This window comes from Hypanus sabinus, chromosome 2 (assembly GCF_030144855.1).
Source record: "Hypanus sabinus isolate sHypSab1 chromosome 2, sHypSab1.hap1, whole genome shotgun sequence".
NCBI lineage: Eukaryota > Metazoa > Chordata > Chondrichthyes > Myliobatiformes > Dasyatidae > Hypanus > Hypanus sabinus.
This window is the reverse complement of record NC_082707.1, coordinates 103262421-103280718: the sequence shown is the minus strand read 5'-3', so window position 1 is coordinate 103280718 and position 18298 is coordinate 103262421. Positions and strand designations below refer to the sequence as shown.

The window sequence follows — 18298 nt, the reverse complement described above, 5'->3', positions numbered from 1 at the left end:
ATCTGTAAAATACTAAAACTCATTGATCGAACCGCATAATTCAAAGTTTCTTTATTATCTGTGAGACCCTAACCCCTACTGATCGAACCTCATAATCCCAAAGATTCACTATTACCGGTGAGACCCTAAACCCCACTGATCAAACCTCATAATCCAACGATTCACTATTATCGGTGAGACCATAAACCCCACTGATCGAACGTCATAATCCAGAGATTCACTATTATCAATCTGTGAGACCCTAAACCTCACAGATCGAACCTCATAATCCCAAAGTATCACTATTATCTGTAAGGCACTAAAGCTCACTGATCGAACCTCATAATCAAAAGATTCACTATTATCTGTGAGACCCTTAACCCCACTGATCGAACCTCATAATCCCAAAGATTCACTATTACCTGTGAGATCCTAAACCCCACTGATCGAACCTCATAATCAAACAATTCACTATTATCGGTGAGACCATAAACCCCACTGATCAAACGTCATAATCCCAAAGATTAAGTATTATCTGTGAGATGCTTAACCGCACTGATCGAACCTCATAATCCCAAAGATTCAGCATTATCTGTGAGACGATCAAAAATTACTGATCAAACCTCATAATTCCAGTCAGTATTACCTGTGAGACCCTAAACCCCAATGATCGAACCTGATAATCAAAAGATTCACTATTATCTGTGAGACCCTAAACCTCACAGATCAAACCTCATAATCCCAAAGAATCACTATTATCTGTGACACTAAACCCCACTGATCGAACGTCATAATCCAGAGATTTACTATTATCTGTGAGACCCTAAACCCCACTGATCGAACGTCATAATCCCAAGGAATCACTATTATCTGTGTGACCCTATACCCAAGTAATTGAACCTCATAATGCAGAGATTCACTATTATTTGTGTTATGAATGTACCACAGCTCTGATCATGCCACTATCACCTATTTGGGGTATGTGGTGGGAGAGGGACAAGTGGCTCCTGTGCAGGCGAAGGTACAGGCTATTTCTGAGGTTCCTGTACCCTACAAAAAAAGGGCCCTGAGGAGGTTTTTGGGCATGGTGGGTTACTATCGGAAATTCTGTAGAAATTTTGCGGACATTGCGCTCCCCCTTACAAAACTCCTACGGAAGGAGGAAAAATTTCAGTGGGGTCCCTCTTGTCAGAATGCTTTTGAAAAGTTAAAAGCCGTATTGTGCCACCACCCGGTGTTAAAAGCACCTGATTTTGTTAGTACCCTTCTCCTTGGCAACGGACGCCAGTGATGAGGCTGCAGGAGCGGTCCTCTTACAGCAAGCAAGGGATGGAGTGGAGCACCCAGTAGCATATTTCTCTCGGAAGTTCAATGTACACCAGAGGAATTACTCTACCATAGAAAAGGAATTGTTGGCACTTGTGTTGGCGATACAAATTTCAAAGTATACATTTGTCCCACGCAAAAACCCCTAGTGGTCTATACCGATCACAACCCGCTGGTATTCCTGGCCAATATGAAATATAAAAACAGGAGGTTATTGAGCTGGACTCTGATGCTGCAGGAATTCGATATTCAGTGCATTAAGGGGAGTGATGATGTGCTAGCGGATTGTTTATCTAGATGCTGAACTACGTATATAACTGTATGGCTCTGTAATTAAAAGAAAAAGATTGGGTATTGTGTTAGACTAAAAATCCAGTAAGACTCTGTACAACTCCGTTTTTAACCGCTGGTAAAAAAACATTTTTTTTAGAGGGGAGATGTTATGAATGTACCACAGCTCTGGGGGGCTGAAGGGGCGGGAGCAGCCCCCTCCTTCCAGAGAATCACAAGAGCACTATTAATTCGGGTCTCGGACCCAGGCAAATGAGAGACAATGTAATGGTTTTGGCCAGGGCTCTTAGAGACACCTGTGCTAAGGGCATGACCCTGCTACGTGACAGCTACCACGGATATGGACACCCTCGGGCAACGTGGAGGTGGGGATTGCATCACCCTACTTTGATGGACATCTACAACTCTGCAAGTCAAGATAAAAGGGGACTGCAGAAGGCGGTACCGCAGAGAGACGCACCAGATGGACTCGATCGCTCAACGCTCCTGTGATAGCTGGAAGCCAGTCAAAAGCCACGTAACTTCTCTGCCTGGGGAGCGGGTGGCTGATAATACTGAGAAAGACTTCAAACTAATAACAGGGAAACAACACTCCCCTGATTCAAAGGAGTTGCTTCGTCAAAGACCCGGGCAAGTTTTGTTGTTTCTCCTCACTCTCTCTGAAACACGTGAAACCCAGCGATTCCCCAAAAAGACTGAAGCCTGCAGACTTCTGAGTGACTTTTATATTTCCAACGGACAATATATTATCCCCCAGACAACAGTCGAGATTATTTCTTAATGATGATTATTGCTATACCCGCGCTTTAGATTGAGTTTTGCCGATGTATATGTTCTGAATGTTTGTATTAACCTTAAGTTTGTGCCCCCCTTTATGAATAAAACCGTTCGAAAATAGTGCCATCAGACTCCAACGGACCTCTCTATCTTTGCTGGTGAGTTATCCAGTTACGGGATAAGTAACATTTGAGAGATCCTAACGCCCACTGATTGAACCACATAATCCAAAAATGCACTATTATCTGTGAGCCTAAACCTCACTGATCGAACCTCATAATCCCAAAAAATCACTATTACCTGTGAGACCATAAACCCCACTGATCGAACCTCATAATCCCAGAGATTCACTATTATCTGTGAGACCCTAAAGATCACTGATTGAACCTCATAATCCCAAAGATTAACTATTATCTGTGAGATCCTAAACCCCACTGATTGAACGTCATAGTCCAAAGATTCACTATTATCTGTGAGACCTTAGACCCCACTGATCGAACCTCATAATTCCAAAGAATCACCATTATCTGTGAGACCCTAAACCTCACTGATCAAACGTCATAATCCAGAGATTCACTATTATCTGTGAGACCCTAAACACCACTGATCGAACCTCATAATCCCAAATAATCACTATGAGACCCTAACCCCTACTGATCGAACCTCATAATCCCAATCTCTATCATCTGTGAGACCCTAAACCCCACTGATCGAACCTCATAATCCCAAAGATTCACTATTATCTGTGAGATCCTAAACACCACTAATCGAACCTCATAATCCAGAGATTCACTATTATTTGAGAGATGCTACCCCCCACTGATAGAATCACATAATCCAAAAATTCACTATTATCTGCGAGACCCAAATCCCCACTGATCGAACCTCAATATTCCAAAGAATCACTATTATCTGTGAGACCATAAACCCCACTGATCGAACCTCATAATTGCATTCAGTATTCTCTGTGAGACCCTAAACCCCACTGATCGAACATCATAATCCAGAGATTCACTATGATTTGTGAGAACCTAAACCTTACTGATCGAACCTCATAATCCCAAAGATTCAGCATTGTCTGTGAGACCCTAACCCCCACTGATCGAAAGTCATAATCCGGAGATCCACTATTATGTGTGAGATGAAATTTCTACAAATCTGATTTTTATGTGACTGGCATCCAATACTGAAGACAGGTCTTCTCATTCAACACTCTGCTCTGTAAAGCCCACTCAGGATCTTACATTTCAGAAAGATGCTCTCTCATTCTTCTAATCTCCAAATAATACTGATTGATAGGGAGCATACCAATGAAGGAAGATAATTCTGCAGCATGCAGTTGATTGTGTGGTCACGCTTATATGTTGACTCTGTTGGTGACAAGGTACAGGGACTTTCCAAAATTATGGTGAGCAAATAAAGGTAATGACAAAAATACCAGCATTAAAGGATAACAAATTCTCTGGAGAAAGTGGTTTCTAGACCAGCATTCGACAAGGAAGTGCAGAGAACATTTTAGAGATGTCCTCTTGAGAACCATTTCTTTGGACTGGAAAATCAGAGGTGTGGTGCTTCATAAAAATGAAAGAGGAAAAACAATCCAGGAAGCCTGACATTCAGAAGTTGTGAAAATGAACATCTTGACCCTTTTGTTGGAGTAAAACAAAAGCTGTAAATACAGAAAATTGAAACAATGGACAAAAATTTGCAAGTGTCCATAGAGGAGGAATGTTACATGGCAATGCCTGTTCAAATGATCAGAGAGATTGCATGGATTTGTAAAGGATACCTAACACCTGGAAATCTGATTGAAGCTATGGATGAGGATGGGATAATGTCCCAAGTTCCACTGGAAGTGTCAAGAGCTCAGCAAGAAACTGCTGGTGCTTCTTAGTTTAGGTGGTCTGCTTCAAGGTACCAGCTTTCACACCAGAACTCCACCAACCATTTTGCAGTTGTTTCCCTGGATCAGAACTGCCTGGGAAATCCTGGATAGGGTCTAGGACTCTACTGTCATGTTGGACCCCATCAAAGGTCTTAAAATGTCCATTTCAACAATATCCACCATCGTACCTTCACCTATACCCTTATTTACCTTTCCAAAAAAGTCCAAACGATTAATCAGACATGATCTCACATGCCCAAAACCATGCTGACTATTCCTGGTCAGGCCTTGGCTATCCAAGAGATGGTCGCTCAGAATTCTACCCAATAATTTCCCTGTAACTACAGTGAGTCAGGCTCACCTCAGTCAGACTAGTTCACCAGTCTGCCCTTGCTACCTTTGTTGAATGATGAAACATTAGCCACTCTCCAGTCTTCTGGAAATTTGCCAATGGCTAACAACAAAGCAAATATCTCTACCAGGGTCTCTATGATTTCTGTTTTGGCCTTCCACGAGGTCTGTGGATGACTTGGTCAGGCATTGGAGTGACAGCAAGAACATCAATTTAAAAGAACTGAGTCTCTGTGTTTGGACTTGGAGCAACAGCAACAAAGTTGAAAAGAGCTGAGTCCTAGTGCATACTGTGTGAGTCACTTTAAAGGACTTATAAAGAGCTAAATCTGCTAATTGTTAGTTAATAGATGATTGGCTAATTAACAGTATCAAATAAGAGGAAGGATGGCTCAAACAGAGTGGCTATTGTGGCAATGAGTCAGTGTAGGGGTGGGAAGACAGGTGTGGAGGGGATGAATAAGTAGAGTGAGAGAAGGACTTTGAAAAGACAAGTTTCATTGACCCATGAATTGGAGGGCACTTTATCCAATAAAAGGAAGGCAAGGGTAAGTGGAGCAGCCTTTTGCAACAGAAATTCAGAGTTGAGGCCTCAGTTCAAGAGGCTTTGGTGGGAAAGAGCAGGTTAGGTTTTACTTTTCTTCCATAGTTGGTGATTCAGTGTAAACATGATGGCTGTTGGGGCAGTGGAATGCTTCTCTTGAAAGATGTGGGAAGTGAGGATTTCCCTGATGCCTACTTCTGCAGGTAGTGCTCCAAGCTGCAGCTCCTGATGCAGTGGGCCAAGTTTCTGGAGTGGGAGTTGGATGTAGACAGGATTATTTGGCAGAGGGAGAATCATAGATGAGTCTGACTGAAGTGGTCACATCCAAGGTAGAGGCTTCAGATGCTGTAGATGGGAGACCATCAGGAAAAGTAAAAGTTGGTAGTTATTGCAGGGTTTGCCTAAGGCCGCTCCTGTACCAACAAGCATACACCCTTGGGATGTTCTTCATAGTCCAGCAGCAGTAGTTGGGTCTCTGGCACTGAAACAGGCTCTCAGAGAGAAAGAGTACAGTCAGACAGATGGTAATAATAGGAGATGATTTGGCAGTCAGCGACAGACAGGAGATACTGTCACTGATTCCTGGATCCCCCAGTAAAGCAAATCTCTTTGCAGCAGCATATAACTCTGGAGGGGGGCAATGAACAGCCCAACATTGTTTTACAAACCGAAGCAGAACAAGGGGTAGTTACTGCAGAATAACGATGGTGAGTTAGCAGGACCTTGAAGGTAGTGATCTCAGTGCTGAGGATGAATCTGTGGTGGGTGGCAGGACCACTGGAATTTCCCTGCACAAGAGGGACCAATATCCTTCAGGGAAAGTTACTAGTATTTAAACTAGATTAGAAATCAGGTGGACTCTGAGCAGCAGCAAGTTGTGGGATAAAGCGATAGCCTGCAAGAGTGTGGAACGGGCCCTTCCAGTCCCTCGAACTGCGCCGCCCCGCCCAGCAAACCTTGGTTTAACCCTTGCCTAATCACAGCACAATTTACAATCATCAATTTATCTGTGAACTGGTACACAAGGAGGATGTTCAGATGATGTTGGAATTGAACTCCAAACGCCGGCACCCTGAGCTGTAATAGTGTTGCAATCAATTCAACACATGAAGATGATCAGCTAAAGTAAATTAGCTCAGTCGTATCAGCTCTGGGGACTGAATAACAGAAGCATGCTGAGAGAAGGGAGGATAAGCACAGGCAAAGGATACAGTTGCTGCAGGGTTAACACAGGTACAGACTAATGATGTGTTTTTAATGATGTAATAGCAGTATTAAAGATAACATTCTTAAAGGATCATCTAGTTCAAGTTTAGATTTATTGTCTTCTGTCTGTACATCTATATAGCCAAATAAAACATCTTCCTCTGGACCACAGTGCACCCACATAACATGTATCATAAACCAATATATTGTTCTATCAATAAGTTAATAAAGTAAAATTCAAAATGGTAGTAAAGTGAAGCATGAGTAAGCAGTACAGCAAACAGCTCACTGTCCTAGTGATGAGATGTCAGTGGTGGCAGAGTATTCATCAGTCTCACAGTCTGAGCTATACAGGTAACACAGAAACAAGAAGAGGACAGTCACTTAAATGATTTTCTAGCTCTCCAATAATAAGGAACCTGACAAACAGTTGTGCAGAGAGGTTGCTCTTGGTTGTAACAATAATAGGGTTGCATTGTTGTGAAATTTTAATTTCCCTGGCATTGACTGGACTACCCAGAGTGTTAAGGGCCTGAACAGGGTGGAATTTGGGAAATGTGTTCAGGAAAGTTTCCTGAGTAAATATATACTCAGTCCACTGCTGTTCACTCAGCTGACCCATGACTGTGCTGCAACGCACAGCTCGAACCACATTATCAAGTTCGCTGATGACATGACTGTGGTGGGTCTCATCAGCAAGAACGATGAAACAGCTTACAGAGAGGAGGTGCAGCGGCTAACGGACTGGTGCAGAGCCAACAACCTGTCTCTGTAAATGAACAAAACAAAAGAGATGGTTGTTGACTTCAGGAGGGCACGGAGTGACCACTCCCTGCTGAACATTGACGGCTCATTGGTAGAGATTGTTAAGAGCACCAAATTTCTTGGTGTTCACCTGACGGAGAATCTCACCTGGTCCCTCAACACCAGCTCCATAGCAAAGAAAGCCCAGCAGCGTCTCCACTTTCTGTGAAGGCGGAGGAAAGTCCATCTCCCACCCCCCATCCTCATCACATTCTACAGAAGATGTATTGAGAGCATCCTGAGCACCTGCATCACTGCCTGGTTCGGAAATTGCACCATCTCAGATCGCAAGACCCTGCAGCAGATAGTGAAGTCAGCTGAGAAGATCATCGAAGTCTCTCTTCCTGCCATTACAGATGTTTACACTACACGCTGCATCCGCAAAACAAACAGCATTATGAAGGACCCCACACACCCCTCATACAATCTCTTCTCCCTCCTGACAAGGCTCCAAAGCATTTGGGCTCTCATGACCAGACTATGTCACAGTTTTTCTCCCCAAGCTATCAGACTCCTCAATACCCAGAATCTGGACTAACACCTTACTGCCATATTGTTCTGTTTATTATTTATTGTAAAGACTGCACTGTTTTGTGCACTTCATGTAGTCCTGGGTAGGTCTGTAGTCTAGTGTAGTTGTTGTGTGTTTTTTTTTTCTCTGTGTTGTTTTTTACGTAGTTCAGTCTAGTTTTTGTACTGTGTCATGGTACCGGGTCCTGAAAAATGTTGTCTCAGTTTTACTATGTACTGTACCAGCAGTTATGGTCGAAATGACAATAAAAGTGACTTCTCTTGAAATAGAGGGCTGTGCTTAGGAGGGTGTAACACTGGTCCTCTAAGGAATAAGACAGAACAATTGGAAGTCGGGGAGCACTTTGGCTGTAGTGAGCATAAGCTGTTACTTTGAAGACAGTTGTAGGAAAGGATAACCAGGCCCACAGTCTAGTGTCCTAAAATGGAGCAGGATAGAATTGGGCAGGATCTAGTGGAAGTCAACTGGGTGAACTCCTTGAAAGGAAAGGAATGAATAGCAAATTGGAGGCATTGAAAATGTGATATCAAATGTCTGGGGGCGGCACATTCCCGTTGGGATGCCTGAGAGCGGCACATTCCCATTGGGATGCCTGGATGTGTTGTGTTCCTGTTGGGATAAAGGGTGAACTTGCCACATTTGGAGCCTAGGTTGATGGGAAATATTGGGTTGATAAGAGGTCAGGGATAAGTGAATCTCTAGATGTCTATAGAAAGATTAAGGATACATGAATCTAGCCAGGAAGGTTAAGGAAAGACAACAAGTTATTGGTCTATTAAAAGTAAATTGGTGAGCAGAAGGCCCAATGAGATCAGCAGGGCCACCATGCATTGAAATAAATGCAGAGCAGGACTTCAGACTCCTTGGTGTGGATCATGGTAGTTCAAGAGGAGGGAAATAGGTGGAGCAACACACATAAATTGCTGGGGGGAGCTCAGCAGGGAAGCAGCATCTATGGAAAAGAGTACAGTCGACGTTTTGGGCCAAGACCCTTCATCAGGATTGGAGAGAAAAAGATGTGGAATTTGAGTGGTAGGAAGAGGGGATGGGGAAACACGGTGACAGGTGAAACTGGGAGGGGGAGGGTTGAAATAAAGAGCTGGGAAGTTGATTGGTGAAAGAGATACAGGGCTGAGAACAGGGAATCTAATAGGAGAGGACAGAAGGCCATGGAAGAGAGAAAAAAGGTGGAGGGCACCAGAGAGAGGTGATGAGCAGACAAGGAAATAAGGTGAGAGTGGGAAAATGGGATGGGGAATAGAGAAGAGTGGGTAGCCATTTCCCGAAGTTTGTGAAATTGAGTTTGTGCCATAAGTTTGTTGGCTACCTAGACAGGATACAAGGCATTGCTCCTCCATCCTGAGCAAGGCCTCAATCATGACAGTAGAGGAGACTATGCATGGACACGTCAGAATGGGAGGTGGAATTAAAATGGGTGGCCACTGAGAGATCCCGCTTCTTGCGGATGGAATGTGAGTGCTCAGTGAAGCAGTCTCCTAATCTATGTTGGGTCTCACGGAAATACAAGAGGCTGCACCAAACGCAGTAGATGGCCCCAACAGACTCTCAGATGAAGTGTCGCCTCACCTGGAAGGACTGTTTGGGGCCAAGCACCTATGATCCATCCACCAGAAAAGCGAGATTTCCCAGTGGCCACCCATTTTAATTCCACTTCCCATCCATGTCCTCTTCTACTATTGCAATGAGGCCGCACTCAGGTTGGAGGAACAACACCTTGTATTCCGTTTGGGGAGCCTCCAACCTGATGGCATGAACATCAATTTCTTGAACTTCTGGTAGAGGCCCCCCATCCCATTTTCCCTTTCTCTTTATCTCTTGCTCATTGCCTCCCACTGGTGCTCCTCCCCTTTTTTCTTGCTTCCATGGCCTTCTGTCCTCTCCTATTAAATTCCCCATTCTCCAATTCTATATCTCTTTCACCAATCAACTCCCCAGATCTTTACTTCACCCCTCCCCCTCCCAGTTTTACTATCACCTTATTTCTCCCTCCCCCCGCCCCCCACCTTCCAACTCAACTTCTTTTTCTCTCTGCAGTCCTGCAGAAGGGTCTCTGCCCAAAACATTCACTGTTTACTTATTTCCACAGATGCTGTCTGGGCTGCTGAGTTCCTCCAGCATTCTTTATGTGTCGCTTGGATGTCCAACATCTGCAGATTTTCTCTTGTGTGTGATTGGAAATGGGTGGAGGTGCTTTGGAGGGCATTTACAATACCAGAGATGTCTATGCAGCTGTGCATGAGTTAAGCCCCAGGGCCTGACTGTGTACATCATCAGACTTTGTGGAAGGCTCGAGGAGAAATTGGGAGGCCCTTGTGAAAACACGTGCTTTATGTTAGCCACTGATGGAGTTCCCAAAGGTGGAAAGTGACTAATGTCTGTTGTTTAAAAATGGTAGTAAAGACAAGCTAGGTCTCCAATCCTTGGAGTGTAGGAGAATGAGGGGGCAATATTATGGAAATGTTTAATATTGAGCTATAGTTCAGACGAATGCCCAAAAAATGGTGGTGTAGCGGTTAGCACAACGCCTTACAGTATCAGCGATCGGGGTTCAGTTCCTGCCTCCGCATGTAAGGAGTTGGTACCTTTCCTCTGTGACCATGTGAGTTTCCTGCAGGTGCTCCAGTTTCTCCCACATTCCACTGATGCACGATTGGTAGGCTAACTGGTCATTGTAAATTGTCCTGTGATTAGATTCAGGTTAAATTGCTGAGCAGCAGGGCCTATTCCTCACTGTATCTCATTCAATCAGTAAATAGGGGACACAGGTTTAGGACGTAGGGAAATATTTAAATGGGGCATGATTAGTAGTATTTTCCTTGCAGAGGATAGTCAGTGTATGGAATGAGACACCAGAAGAATTGTTGAGGCAGGTAAGAAGCTCATGGATAGATCCATGGAGGGATATGGGCTGAACATGGATTGTTGATTGAGTGGGAGTAGGTACCATGGTTTATGTGGACTCACTGAGCCAAAGGACTCTAAGTCTTAAACGCTGGCCTGGCCAGTGATGCTAATGTCATGGAAAATCAATAAATAACTACAAAATTGATGTCACTATCAGGCTACACAGGGCAGAATCATCTGAATGAGACAATGTGTAAGCAGTCTGCAACAAGTAAGCTAAGAGCTGTGTGACATGACACATTTACAGGGTGGCATAAATGAGGGTTAGGTATGAAGATATTTGGATTGCGGTTCAGTGATGCAGCCATACCTCTTCAGTTAGTCAGTGCTGTGTCCATGCCTTTGAGTATCGCATTCAGATGCTCTGACTTCTTGGGTGAGGTGGTCTAAAAATCTGCTGTGAAGACAGCACACTACCCTCCCTCTCTGCATCTTTCACCAAGTCAGTCTGCAAATGCTGCCACTTCCTCCTTGGGTACCATACTAGCAGCTCCCCTTCATGAGTTGCAGACTGGCTTTAAGTGGAGCAGGCCTCTTTAGGAATTTAAATAATCTCTGAACTCTGCAGTTACCATGGCAACAGGCAGAAATTATGTACAGGAGATGGATCCTGTTGGCTCAATTGTAATTTCCATTCTAGAAGAGGGCAAAGGCAGCTGCTGAAGAGCCTAGGTTTAACACAAAACTGTCTTACCTGCACATTTGACAAAAGAGTCCTGAATACCCAGCGCACACTGCTTTGCCAGTCTTCAATACATCTTCTGGGCCAGAGTGTAACTTATCCTTATTGTGATATCCCTTTACATCATACTCTGCCAATACACAAAAACACTGTCTACTGCATGCTAATTTGTACAATCCATCATTATTTATCAAGCACTGTAAAAGTGTGAAAATGTACATCAAAGAGAGGTAACCAGACACGGACTTGCTGCAACTGCAGAAAGATGCAGAGGAAGATAAATTTTCAGGCACAAGCTAACCTTGGAAGGGACTACACAGAACTTATTAATGTCTATCTTTATGACTTGGGGGTTAGTTGTGAAGAAGCAAATACACAGGCCTCTCACATTCATGTTACTTCAGAAGTCTGTACACTTGTCATTTTCTAACAGACAACAGTCAGCCAACCAGGCAATGTTACTGCTCATCTGTTACGGCACTATAATACTGCTTGGGGCAAGTGGGTCAAAGGCTTCACAATCCTTCCAGATGAAGTGACCTTCTCAAGAAGCATGTTACGTGGTGGTGTATGATGTCCTCTTCTCTTCAGAAGGTACAAAAGAAGGAGAGAGGTCACCCCTCTCACTCTTTGTCCAGCTGTTGATAGAAACCTCCAGCCAAACCAGGAAACAATATATTTGAAGGGTGGTTAAACTGCAGCAATTCCTCAATAATGTAAATGGTTACATTTCTGCAAAAAAGACAACTTTTAGCCAGTTGGCCTTCAGAAATCAAAGTGTTGAGTACAGGAGATGGGATGTTATGTTGAAGTTGTATAAGACATTGGTGAGGCTTAATTTGGAGTATTTTGTTCAGTTTTCTTTACCTACATACAGGAAAGATGTGTGTAACCCATGTGTATTAAATCCAAAATTGTAATGTTAGAAAGTTCTACCTGCAGAAGGATGAAAACGAGGTTTACCAATTTTATAAAAAAAGAGAATTTGGAAAAAAATCGCTATGTGAGGGAGGGGCAGGCAGGACACAGGACGGACAAAGAGAGAAATGCAGTAACAATTAGAAGCTGAAGACATGAATTGTTAAGAGTGGAATTAGTAGCGAAACCCCTAGAGGAGAGACAATAGCGATAAAAGATTTATTGAAGCTACAGCTATAATATGCAGCAACTTTAACAAGACAATATCAGCAGAGATGAGTGTCCAAAATCCCTAGTCAGGAATCAGTTCTGTAAAATTATACCAAGGCATTTGGACAAGTTTTGGACAAGTTTGGGAATTGATCTTCCATGGATGATCAACTATTTCATCCAATGAACCAAAAAACACAATGGTGAGCAACCCAAGATGAAGATCCAGTGCGGGAACGAAATGTGAAATGACATAGAGGGTTTAATATGGTAGGATGTATAAGTTTATTTTCATTTGAAGAATCCGAATTTGATTTTCTGCAAAAACTAATTATTTCTGCAAAGACTTCGATAACTTACTGAATGAGATTTATTTTGTCTAAGAGTTGTGATGTTGGAAAATTGTCATGAAAAGAGTTAAACCATGTATATATAATTTTTGAATATGAATTTAAACTTGTGGATATACTGCCTAGAACTGAAACTGAAATTAACTATAATACTTGAGAATAAGAATTACGTTTGGTTTTCTAACTAACTAGGGGTAAGTAAAAAGGGAAGTTTAGTCTGTAAACTTTTAAATAGGGAATAACACTAGATCTAATTGTTTTGAGAAATTGAAGTAACCAAAGTCATTTTGCAGTAACCAAAGGATTCACTAAACAGGAATTTGGCTTTTGTTGATATCTAAGATTTGTGGGTAACAGTCAGGCGAGGGAAAGGCAAGAGGCAGATGCTAGAGGGTACCCCAGTGGCTGTCCCCCTTAACAATAAGTATTCCTGTTTGAGTACTGTTGGGGGAAATGGCCTTCCTGGGGGTGGCAACAGAGGCCGTGCCTCTGGCACAGAGTCTGGCCCTGTGGCTCAGAAGGGTAGGGAAAGGAAGAAGGCAGCAGTGATATGGAACTCTATAGTTAGGGGTTCAGACAGGCAATTCTGTGGATGCAGGAGAGAAATAAGGATGGTAATTTGCCTCCTAGATGCCAGGGTCCAGGATGTTTCTGATTATGTCCATGATATCTTGAAGTGGGAAGGAGAACAGCTAGAGGTCGTGGTACATATTGATACCAACAGCATAGGTAGGAAAGAAGGAGGTCCTGAAAACAGATTACAGGGACTTAGGAAGGAAGTTGAGAAGCAGGACCTCAAAGGTAGTAATCTCGATTTACTGCCTGTGCCACGTGTCAGTAAGTATAGGAATGAGGTAGAGGATAAATGCATGGCTGAGGGATTGGAGCAGAAGGCAGGGATTCAGATTTTCAGATTTCTGGATCATTGGGACCTCTTCTGTACAAAAGGCACTTGAATCCCAGGGGGACCAATATCCTGGCAGGGAGGTTTGCTGAGGCTATTGGGGAGAGTTTAAACTAGAATTGCTGGGAGGTGGGAACTGAACTGAAGTGACGGAGGAAAAGAAGGTTGGCTCACAAATGGAGAAAACTTGGAGACAGTGTGAGAAGGAGGATAGGCAGGAGATAGAGAAGGGATGCACTCAGACCAATGGGTTAAGATGTGTCTATTTTAATGTGAAGAGTAATATGAACAAAGCAAATGAGCTTAGAGCATGGATCAGCACTTGGAACTATGATGTTGTGGCCATTATAGAGATTTGGATGGTGCAGGGGCAGGAATGGCTACTTCAAGCGTCAGGCTTTAGAAGTTTCAGAAAGGACAGGGATGGAGGCAAAAGAGATGGGGGTGTGGCACTGTTAATCAGAGACAGTGTCATGGTTGCAGTAAAGGAGGAAGTCATGGAGGGGTTGCTTACAGAGTCTCTGTGGGTGGAAGTTAGGAATAGGAAAGTGTCAATAACTCTATTGAGTGTTTTTTAGAGATCACCCAATAGTAACAGGGACATTGAGGAGGAGATGGAGACAGATTCTGGAAAGGAGTAATAATAACAGGGTTGTTGTGGTGGGAGATTTTAATTTCCCAAGTATTGATTGGCATCTCCCTAGAGTGAGGGGTTAGATGGGGTTGAGTTAGTTAGGTGTGTTCAGGAAAGTTTCTTGACATAATATGTAGATAAGCCTACAAGAGGAGAGGCTGTACTTGATCTGGTATTAGAAAATGAACCTGGTCAGGTGTCAGGTCTCTCAGTGGGAGAGCATTTTGGAGATTTTTTTTTTGTGCCATACTCTGCCAGAGCCTTGGCGACCACTTCTTTTTTTCAAGTGGTTGGCTTGGAGGGAAGTTTCTGTGAGTGGTCCCCTATGTCCTTCCTCACAGTGCAGTTGTTTGTTATTTTTTTTACGAGGCAGAGTTGCGAGTTCGACACTCAACCCAGCATGGATGGAAAGTGTGTCCGGGAATGGCCTGACTGGATTCGAACTCGGGAACCTTCGCTCTGGAGTCCAGCACTGATGTCACTGATGGCCATAGCCGGCCATTGGAGATAGTGATCATAATTCTATCTCCTTTACCATAGCATTGGAGAGGGATAGGAACAGACAAGTTAAGAAAACATTTAATTGAAGTAAGGAGAAAAATGAGGCTATCAGGCAGGAACTTAGAAGCAGAAATTGGGAACAGATATTCTCAGGGAAATGTACAGAAGAAATATGGCAAATGATGAGGGGATACTTGCATGGGATTCTGTACTTTCCAATGAGACATGGAAGGGATGGTAGGGTACAGGAACTGTGGTGGACAAAAGCTTTTGTAAGTCTAGTCAAGAAGAAAAGAATAGCTTAAGAAAGGTTCAAAAAACTAGGTAATGATAGAGATCTAGAAGATTATAAGGCTATCAGGAAGGAGTTTAAGAATGAAATTAGGAGAGCCAGACGAGGCCATGAGAAGGCCTTGGCAGACAGAATTAAGGAAAACCCTAAGACATTCTGCAAGTATGTGAAGAGCAAGAGAATAAGATGTGAGAGAATAGGATCAATCAAGTGTGACAGTGGAAAAGTGTGCATGGAACCGGAGGAGATAGCAGAGGTACTTAAATGAGTACTTTGCTTCACTATTCTCTATGGAAAAGGATCTTGGCGATTGTAGGGATGAATTGCAGCAGACTGAAAAGCTTGAGCATGTAGATATTAATGAAGTAAATGTACTGGAGCTTTTGGAAAACATCAAGTTGGATAAGTCACCGGGACTGGATGGGATGTACCCCAGGCTACTGTGGGAAGTGAGGGAGGAGATTGCTAAGACTCTAACAATGATCTTTGCATCATCAATGAGGACAGGAGAGGTTCCAAGGAATTGGAGGGTTGTGAATGTTGTTCCCTTTTTCGAGAAAAGTAGTACAGATAGCTCAAGAAATTATAGACCGGTGAGTATTGCTTCAGTGGTTGCTAAGTTGATGGAGAAGATCCTGAGAGGCAAGATTTATGAACATTTGGAGAGGTATAATATGATTAGGAATAGTCAGCATGGCTTTGTCAAGGGTAGGTTGTGCCTTACGAGCCTGATTGAATTTTTTGAGGATGTGACTTAACAGATTGATGAAGGTACAACAGTAGATGGATTTTAGCAAGGCATTTGATAAGGTACCTCATGCAAGGCTTATTGAGAAAGTAAGGAGGCATTGGATCCAAGAGGACCTTGCTTTGTGGTTCCAGAGCTGGCTTGCCCACAGAAGGCAAAGTGTGGTTGTAGACGGGTCATGTTCTGCATGGAGGTCGGCGACCAGTGGTGTGCCTCAGGAATCTGTTCAGGGACCCCCACTCTTTGTGATTTTTTTAAATGACCTGCATGAGGAAGTGGAGGGATAGGTTAGTAAATTTGCTGATGACACAAAGGTTGAGGGTGTTGTGGTTAGTGTGGAGGGCTATCAGAGGTTACAGCCGGACTGGGCTGAGAAGTTGCAGATGGAGTTCAACCCAGGTAAGTGTGAAGTGGTTCATTTTGGTAGGTCAAATACGATGGCAGAATATAGTATTAATGGTAAGACTCTTGGCAATGTGGAGGATCAGAAGGATCTAGGGGTCTGAGACCATAGGACACTCAAAACTGCTCCACAGGTTGACTCTGTGGTTAAGAAAGCATATGGTGCATTGGCTTTCATCGATTGTGGGATTGAGTTTAAGAGCTGAGAGGTAATGCTGAGAGGTAATGTTGCAGCTATAAAGGACCCTGGTCAGACCCCACTTGGAGGATTGTGCTCAGTTCTGGTTGCCTCACTACTGGAAGGACATGGAAACCATAGAAAGGGTGCAGAAGAGATCTACATGGATGTTGCCTAAATTGAGGAGCATGCCTAATGAAAATAGGTTGAGTGAACTCAGCCTTTTTTCCTTGGAGCAATGGAGAATGAGGGGTGACCTGATAGAGGTGTATAAGATGACAAGAGGCATTGATCGTGTGGATAGTCAGAGGCTTTCTCCCAGGGTTGAAATGGCTAGCACGAGAGGGCATAGTTTTAAGGTGCTTGGAAGTAGGTACAGGGGAGATGTCAGGCATAAGTGTTTTACGCAGAGAGTGGTGAGTGTGTGGAGTGGGCTGCCGGTGGTGGTGGCAGAGGTGGAAGCGATAGGGTCTTTTAGGAGACTCCTGGATAGTTACATGGAACTTAGAAAAATAGAGGGCTGTGGGTAACTCTTGGTAATTTCTAAGGTAAGGACGTGTTTGGCATGGCTTTGGGGGCCAAAGGGCCTGTATTGTGCTGTAGGTTTTCTATGTTCTATTTGGAGCCTAAACAGAATGCTTGAATTTTGAATTGTTCTTGCTCATGTAAGTATTTTGTACGTATTGTTTTTTCTTCTAAGCAAAACCTTATTTTCAGAAGTGTGTGGTTTCTCTTCACTGCCTCCTTCCGATACCTGGATTCTTCTGATGGCCTATTTGAACCTACATGTCACACTCGATAAGACTGGTGCTGCACAGGTGTTACATGTAAATAAGGTTGAAAGAGTAACAGAGAAAATTTTAAAGGATGTTGCTGGGACTGGAGTACCTGAGTTATAAAGAAAGATTGAATCGATTAAGATTTTATTTCTTGGAACATAGAAGATTGAGGGGAGATTTAGAGGTATACAAAATTGAGGGTACAGCAGGCTTTTTCCACTCACGTTGGATGGGACTACAACTTGAGGTCATGGATTAAGGGTGAAAAATGAAATGTTTAAGGGGAACATGAGGGGAAACTTCTTCACGCAGAGGGTTCTGAGAGTGTGGAACAAGCTGCTGGTGCAAGTGGTGCATGTGAGCCTGATTTCAATGTTTAAGAGAAGTTTGGATAGGTACATGGATCGTAGGGGTATGGAGGGCGATGTTCTCCAGTGCAGGTCAATGGGAGTAGGCAGTTTAATGGTTTGGTTTGACTGGATGGGCCAAAAGGGCTGTTTATGCACTGTACTTTTTAAGGCTTTTGAAGTGCACCCTGGTTATCTTGGCATTGTCTGTTATTGCATCAGGCGAGCTGGAACATTTATTTTTACAAAAAACAGCTTTGTAAATGGAAACATGAAATTCCTTTAGCTGCTGGAAATCTTGAGCAACACATATAAAATTGTGGAGGAACTCTATGGAGGAAATGAGGAATCAACTTTTCAGGCCAAGACCCATTCTCATTATTGGAAAAGAATAGTCAGAAACAGAAAGAGTTGGGGTGGTATGATGAAAACTAACAATGGGAATGTCTGTTAATTAGGGAATTATTTGGTGCCTCACTCCCAGTCCAGAGTCAGCATCCAGATAAAGCTGTTACAACATCTGGGGTAGATTGAGTAATGCAAGTTTGGATCACCAGTTGATGGACTACATTGCTTGAGATACACACAAAATGCTGGTGGTACGCAGCAGGCCAGGCAGCATCTATATCAAGAAGCGCTGTCGACGTTTTGGGCTGAGACCCTGACAGGAAAGATAGTAAGAGATTTGAAAGTAGGAGGGGTAGGGGAAAATGCGAAATTATAGGAGAAGACC

The 18298-nt window shown here is 43.3% G+C and overlaps 1 protein-coding gene across 1 annotated transcript in view; it reads right to left on the bottom strand.

The window, feature by feature from the left end:
* The window catches only part of LOC132403798 (kyphoscoliosis peptidase-like), a 623242-nt gene that overhangs the window by 580894 nt on the left and 24050 nt on the right, over positions 1 to 18298 (bottom strand). The window contains exon 5 of the mRNA XM_059987492.1: positions 11315 to 11432. Within this exon, the coding sequence (XP_059843475.1) occupies positions 11315 to 11432 (118 nt within the window). The remainder of the gene's footprint in view (positions 1 to 11314; positions 11433 to 18298) is intronic.